General features: G+C 42.5%; 1 protein-coding gene across 1 annotated transcript; it reads left to right on the top strand.

Moving 5' to 3' along the window:
• The first annotated feature begins 289 nt into the window (after positions 1–289).
• LOC124668929 lies at positions 290–3,186 on the top strand. Its single transcript, XM_047205806.1, has 3 exons — positions 290–1,723; positions 1,769–3,025; positions 3,114–3,186. The coding sequence occupies exons 1-2, from the start codon at positions 290–292 to the stop codon at positions 2,990–2,992; spliced, it is 2,658 nt and encodes an 885-aa protein (XP_047061762.1). The 3' UTR covers positions 2,993–3,025; positions 3,114–3,186.
• Positions 3,187–7,754: the final 4,568 nt, after the last annotated feature.

Here is a 7,754-nt window from a genome sequence, read left to right on the forward strand (position 1 = left end):
AGTTTATAGACCTATGGCGCACTTCACTCTGATGTGTAGTTATACAACAATCCTCCAGATATTTTATGTTACTTTGTTTTTCTCTCACCTCGAGCTTGCCAAGTTTTGAAGTTAGTAACGATTCTTGCACACTTGCACATAATAGAACTTCCATTTCCTAATGATATTGTTGTAACAAATTGCACTATCTTGTCATTCTTTTGCAGGATTGTGATGAAGACAAAATATAGTATTCTTGCTTAGAGCTCAACAAGACCGTCAGCCTATTGCTCTTCCTCAGTTCATCATAATGGAATGCAACAAGGAAGAAGCTTCAAGAGCCAAGGATGTGGCTGAAAGAAGGCTGCATGAAGCGGACTTTCCTGGTGCCAAAAAGATGGTTCTCAAGGCTCACCGGCTTTTTCCTGGCCTTGAAAATATTTCTCAAATGCTTGCCGTTTGTGAAGTTCATTGCTCTGCTTCTGTTAAGATCAATGGGGAGACAGACTGGTATGGAATTCTTCAAGTAGAACCAACTGCAGATGACATGGTACTTAAGAAACAGTACCGTAAACTTGCTCTTTTACTTCATCCTGATAAGAACAAATTTGCTGGTGCTGAAGCTGCTTTTAAGTTAATTGGTGAAGCTCACATGACATTGACAGACCAAGTAAAGCGTCGTTCCCATGACAATAAAAGGAAACCAGTTTTTGCAACTTCCATCCCTGTGCCGAAGAAGCGGGGACGAGCATCAAAGAAAACTGATCCTGCTCATAAGAGGGACAACAAGGAGAACTCTTGTGTTCCAGATATCAAGAAGACTCCACAGCAACAGGCTGGAAAGTCAGCTGAATTTCCTAGTTTCTGGACAATTTGCCTGACTTGTGGGAAAAAATACCAGTATCCATGTAGTTTTCTTATGAAATTTGTCCTCTGTCAGATCTGTTCAAGGAGATTTCTTGCCTTTGATTTGTCCAAGAAATCTGTTCCTGCCCAAGTAGACGCAGAATATCCATCGAGTGGATTTGGGACGCAACCGCAAAAGTTCCCTCCTAGTCAGCAAGCTGATGTCAGTAACCAGCAACATAATCCTCACCAGCAAAATCAGAGTTTTCCTGGTTGGCAAAATCCTCTTACCGCCTGTCCAACTCATCCCACTCACCAGCAATCTCAGAATGTTCGTAATCACCAAACTCTTACTGCTGACCAACAACGGCAGTCTCATAGATTTCCACCTAGTACAGGATCAGAGAATGTTATCAGCTCCGAGGCTTCAGGCGATCCTAACAAAAAAGGAGCCACATATAGTAATCTCCCAGCTAAGGCTGGGATATGCAATAGCACGAAGGTACCAAGAGCATCATTCAAAGAAGAAAATGGTGCAGGTAGAGCTGAATCGCCGTTTGTGTATTCTGATAAACTTTCACCTATAAACATGCAGAAAAAAGGAATACAGTCTCAGCATGTTCCTGGTCAGCAAACTCCTATTGTGAATCAGCAAGATCAGTCACAGAAACCCACTTTTAATGCAGGGTTGGATAATACTGTGAGTTCCCAGGGTGCAGGTAATCCTAACAGCAAGGGGACGGCAGACAATAATGTCAGAGCTAATGCCAGGTCATGCAATAGCATGAAGTCACCAAGAGCAGCACGTAATGAGGAAAATGATTCAATCAGAACTGAGCCACCACTTGCGAGTTCTGATAAAATTTCACCTGCAAACATGGGAAAAAGGACAAGGGAGGTAGCTACAGAATCCAGATATCCAGTCTCAATGCATGGAAAAAAGGACCAGTCTATGGAAGGTGTCCGTAATGTGGCCGGTGCAGTCAAAACAGGGCAGAATCCTAAGAGATCAAGCCAACAGGAAAATATCAGTAATGAAGATGGAAGTGGTGGTTGCAGAAAAGGCATTGATAATCTTCATGATTCTCCTGTGGCAAAGAGGATCAGGAAAGGGTACTCTTCATGTAATGCTGACAGAACTGGTGGGTCGATAAATGAAGATGGCAATGTTCACAACACACAAAGACGTAGTATTCCAGTTACAAAGAAGACTCCAAATAAAAATGGGGAGGTGGTCAATGGCTTGTATGATAATGAGAAACAGGGAGCAAGTAAGAAAGAGGAAATGCCTAACTCTGAAAGGAATGGCAGTGTCAGGTCTGTGGGCGATGCCAATGGTGGTGTCTCATATCCAGATCCAGAGTTTTATGACTTTGAGGAAAATAGGCGTGCAGATCAATTCAAAGCTGATCAAATATGGGCAGTTTATGATGACAATGATTCCATGCCAAGGTACTATGCTCGAATTAAGCAGGTTTACTCTCCAAACTTCATGCTGTCATTCAGCTGGTTAGAGTTTGACCCTGTGAATGATGCTGAGAAGGCATGGTCTTCTAAGGAGCTGCCTGTTGCTTGTGGTAGTTTCAGAATTGGGAAAACGACCTTTACAGAAGATAGAAACATGTTTTCCCATGTAGTTGCTTGGACAAAGGGAAGGAAGAGAAATAGCTATGAGATTCATCCTGTGAAAGGCGATGTATGGGCCCTCCTTAAGGGATGCGAGTTTAACTGGAGTTCAGATTCCAGTGATAGTAAGCACTGCAGTTATGACATTGTAGAAATAAAATCAGACTTCACTGTGGGTACTGGTATATATGTCACTCCATTAATGAAGGTTAAGGGTTTTGTCAGCCTTTTTGTGCGACCGGACAAGGAAGAACCATATTTGATTCCTGGTGGTGACAAACTAAGGTTTTCACACAACATTCCTTTTCATAGGTTGTCAGGAGCTGATAGACAGCATATCCCTAATGGTGCCCTTGAGCTGGATCCTGCATCTCTGCCTTCTAACTTGGAAGAAGCATCTGTAGACCTTGGCAGGAACGTTTTTAGCACTCAGAAAGGTAATATTGGAGGCAATGTTTCGTCTACTGGAAACTCTCTGAAGTGTGAAATGCCAGTTGGTAAGACCAAACAGGGTCTGGATAGTGCTGCTACACAAGGATGACGTTAATAGTGGATTTTGGTTATCAAAATGTAGGTATGACTTTTCATTTGTATCATAAACTTAGTTTGATTATATGTACTGATCTTTACCTCTTACTAACTGTGGCTTCTTGTTTTTGCAGTACACTGTTGACAAAGCTGCAGCACTGAGATGCTTGTTTTTGTTGTTGGTTGTACCTAGTGTCAAGTAGGCGAGTTTTAGGTACTTAGCTAGTTAGGTTATTAGGTTGCTATGCTATATTGCTGCTTGATGCCAAGTAATCTGAAGGTTTCTTTATGCTTTGTCTTACCTTAGAACTATGTTCTGCATCGTTGAGTTACGCTCAGAAAGTGGCATGCTTGTTTTACAGTACTCCTTCTGCATGCAATTCTGTAACTCTGAAATATGCTTGAAAAGAAACAGGAGACAGTGGCGTTTATTTCAACATATGGTTACACTCAGAAAGTTAGCCGTGTTCCATCCAGTTGTTTTTTCTTGAGAAAATGCAAAAGCTGTGTTCTGTCCAACCGTTGATAAAGAGAGGTATATGTTCTTAACTGTAATGTTTACGAATGCCTCTTCAAAAAATTCCTTTATGCTTTCAGTTATACTGCTTCAAGGATTACTGTGAACTTTCTAGAGCAGGATTTCGAAAAGAAATCCAGAGCAGGGCTAACAAGTAGAGCTTATATGCTCATCGAGTAAAACTCTTTAAAGATGATGAGGTATGTTTTGCTTTCTTGAGATTATAAGCCAATTGAATAGTCATTCAGTGTATGTAAATTTTGTAGTGCCACTGCAAATCCTAAATTATTTTATATGCCATTGCAGCTATTGCTTACCTAAAATGCCACTGCAAACACTTTTTTTGATTTTTGTGTGCCACCTCCAGTGGTGTTACATTTCCTTGTGAAACGACTATGGTACTCCAACTCAATTGCAGCATGGCAGCCATATATTTCAAGGTTTAGGAGTGGCATGTACAAAAACATCCTTCAAGTTTAGATACGAACCAGAAAGGCAGAAAAGTTCTGTGGTACTACCTCCATTCTAAAATAAATGTTGCAACTTTTTCTAGTTTGTCTAGAAAAAGTTGCGACACTTATTTTAAAATGGAGGGAGTATTTGTATACTTTTCTGTTAACTTTTTGAGCTGAAAACTCGGGAGGCCCCGACAGTAAATTTTATTAAAAAAAAGAACAATATGTACAAGATAGAGGGAAGGAATGTACAAAAGGGCTTAGCCCAGGGCATAGCCCAAAGGAACTACAGAGCGTCTAGCCAGGCTAAAAGGGGGGATTTGAGATCATCCTTCATTCTGTAAGAAAGGAGGAAGAGGTCCCTTTTGAAAGAAAAGGTCCAAGCTCTAACAGAAGGTGCTTCATTATCAAAGATAAGACCATTTGAAAGGACACGGATGTCGCCTAGAGGGGGGGGTGAATAGGCGATTTAAAACTTTTACGAGATGGGCTTAACAAATGCGGAATAAAACTAGCGTTTACTTTGTCAAGCCCAAAGCCTATATACTATGGTTCACCTATGTGCACCAACAACTTATGCTAAGCAATACAAGCAAGTATGTGATAGCAAGATATATATAACTTTAAGCACAATGGCTATCACAAGGTAAAGTGCATAAGTAAAGAGCTCGGGTATAGAGATAACCGAGGCACGCGGGAGACGATGATTTATCCCGGAGTTCACACTCTTGCGAGTGCTAATCTCCGGTGGAGAGGTGCGGTTGCTTAGTGCTCCCGAACGCCACAAGAGGCTCACCTTGAGGTGTGGTTGCTCGATGCACACCAACGCCACAAAGGCCTCACCCCAAGATGCGGTACTCACACCACACACCGAACGCCACGAAGGCGCCTCACCTAAATCTCCGGTGACCCTCGCCACGAAGGCCTAGGTCACGGTTCCACTAAGGGATTTCTTCGAGGTGGAAACCGGGCCTTACACAAAGATTGGGGCACACATCCACAACTTAATTGGAGGCTCCCAACAAACCGCCACAAAGGCCTAGAATCCGTCTAGGGTTCCAAGAACCCAAGAGTAACAACCTTCTTGTTTTCACCACCACGAATCACCGTGTAGAACTCAAACCGATGCATCAAATGCAATGGCAAGAACACCACAAAGATGCTCAAGTCCTTCTCTCTCAAATTCCAACAAAGCTACAAAAGCTATTGGGGGAATAAGAGAGGAAGAACAAAGAGGAGAACACAAAATTCTCCAAGATCTAGATCCCAAAGATTCACTCACAAAGAGATGATTTGGTTTGGTCAAAGTGTGGATCTAGATCCCCTCAATCTTTCTCTCAAATAGATGCAAGAATCATTGGTTGGGAAAAGAGAGATCAAGCTCACAAAAAGTCAACAACAATGGTGGTGAGCTTGAGAGGGAGGAGGAAGAAGGAGCAAGTAGTGAAAGAAAACAGGAGAGAGAGGGGGCATAAAAGGAGGCCCCAAAATTCTGCCCGTTGGAGGCAGGTGTGCGCGTGGGAGGGGGAGGCCGGAGGTACCGGCCAGGTAGGGCCGGTACTACCGGCCATGGTCGAGCAGCGCTGGCCAGGAGAGGCCTGGGGCGCGCGAGCCGGGAGGGGAGGCCGGAGCCTCCGGCCGGGGTACCGGCCAAGGTACCGCCGGGGCTCCAACCTCCCTGGCACATGTACTGAGCCACAAATGGCTCCCCGGTACCACGGGCGGTACCTAGCCCGGAGGCTCCGGCCATGGTGAGGCCGGTGGTACCGCCCGTGCCTCCGGCGGCTGCCCCGCCTCCCCTTTTTCCTTTCTTTTTTACTTTTCTTTCTTTTAAACCCAAATAGAAGACAAACTTCAAAAGATAATATCTAGAGTTTGGAAACTCCGATCAAGACGAAACCAATTTTGTTGGAAAGAGGACAACAAGAGCTACCCAACAAAAAGTGAAAATATGGAAACTAGTTGGGGGTGATTTTCTATTATTTTTAGAGGTGCAACACCTCAACATGAGAAACCGAGAAAATCACCAAACTCGAAAACGCAACAAGTGATTTATGCGAAATCCGTTTTCGAAGAACTAGAGCTTGTCATGAGAATAAGCACAAGCTCTAAAACATCACATGGATAAGATCCAAATAACAACCAAGAAATATGATGCAAGGATGCAAAGGTTTGAGCTCTCTCCGAACGATACGATCGAGTTACTCACTCGAGAGCCCTCTTGATAGTACGGCAACTAAACTATGAACCGGTCTCCAACTACACCATGAGACCGGTGAGAAAGAAACCCTATCAAGAGCAAACCTTAACCTTGCGCATTCCACTTGAGCTTGATGATGATGGTCTTGACCGCAACAAGATGGAACGCCTTTCTTGATTGTGCTTGCTTGACGAAGTCTTGTAGATTGCTCCCCCATAATCCACCATGGGAGAGCTTCTTCTTCGGCGCATCTTCTCAAATCCATGAACACCATATGGATGGCAAGCTTCAAGCATATGATCTCTTCGAGTTGACTCATCTTGAACTTGCACATCATTTCTTCATTCTTCATCATGTTGATGTCTTGAGATAACTTGAGGGCTCACTTCATCTTCATCTTCAAGACATACTTGACACTTGATATCCTTCATCAATTTCTTCTTATTGCAACCTTGAAGCCAACATATGGTTCAAGCATTGCCTATGGACAACTCCTACAAATATAACTCAATGCAAACATTAGTCCATAGAGATTGTCATTAATTACCAAAACCACACATGGGGGCTCCATGCACTTTCACCATTCCTATGCTTCCAAATATTCCAGCAAGTTGTGGCAAAAACTTCAAAGAAGAATGGTTTTCCAAAGTTGCATTTAGCTGCTGTAATCATCTGGGGGAATTCAAGGCTATCATTGATCATGATGTTAATTTTTCCCCAACATTGCCTACTAAAAGTACAGCTCCAGAAAAGATGATCCCTGGTTTCCAACAATCTGTTGTCACAAATTTGACATAGACTTCGAAAGTGTAGCTTTTCCTTATGAGCATATCCTTCGTGTTTAGTTGGTCATTGGCAAGGAGCCAGAAGAAAGATTTTATCTTTGGTGCGCATTTAGATTTCCAGATCCAAGGAGAGAAAATTGGAGCTTGAATGTGCTCAAAGTTCAATTTGTAAAACTTGCTGGCAGAGAAATGATTGCCCCAGCTATAAGACCAAATGTCATTACCATCCGCATTCCGAGCAGACCTTGTTTGTTCGATGAGGTGGTTAAATTCATGGAATTCCTCAAAAGCTTGGTTTGATAAAGGAAGGTGGAACGCATCAATGGGGTCACTCAGATTCATGGAATTCCTCAAAAACTTTTCTATTAACTGATTCTACATAATTTTGTTGTTTGATACCCACTTCGTTCCATATTAGCTGTCGCAGATTTGGTTGTATCTACACATGTAGATACATCCAAAGATACATCCAAATCTGTGACAACTAATATGGAATGGAGGGAGTACTAAGCTATTTTTTAATTGATCTGAGTGTACATCAAAGTCTTTTTTTCAAGCAAGTTGGGTAGTCTAGATATGAAACCCAACAAAAACCAAAATGAGGAGAGAAAAGTAAACAAGGAATGAGTAAACAAAGATTCTAGCACATGGATTGTTGATTTCCATGTAGTCCTATCAAATGCCAAATCTCTATGTAGATTCTAATCCCTCAATTCTCTTTTTACCGTTTTTGCCCATGTCAACTTTGGTTGTCCTCTGCCCTTCCTAGTATTTTCCATACTCTTTAGAATACCACTATTAACTGGTCGACATGCCCA

The sequence above is a fragment of the Lolium rigidum genome, chromosome 1 (genome assembly GCF_022539505.1).
Source record: "Lolium rigidum isolate FL_2022 chromosome 1, APGP_CSIRO_Lrig_0.1, whole genome shotgun sequence".
In the NCBI taxonomy this organism is placed as follows: Eukaryota; Viridiplantae; Streptophyta; class Magnoliopsida; order Poales; family Poaceae; genus Lolium; species Lolium rigidum.

Coding starts and splice junctions, on each gene's coding strand:
- LOC124668929 (XM_047205806.1), top strand. CDS start 290: ATGGAATGCAACAAGGAAGAAGCTTCAAGAGCCAAGGATGTGGCTGAA. Junction 1,724..1,768: donor TGGGAAAAAGGACAAGGGAG/GTAGCTACAGAA, acceptor CATGGAAAAAAG/GACCAGTCTATGGAAGGTGT.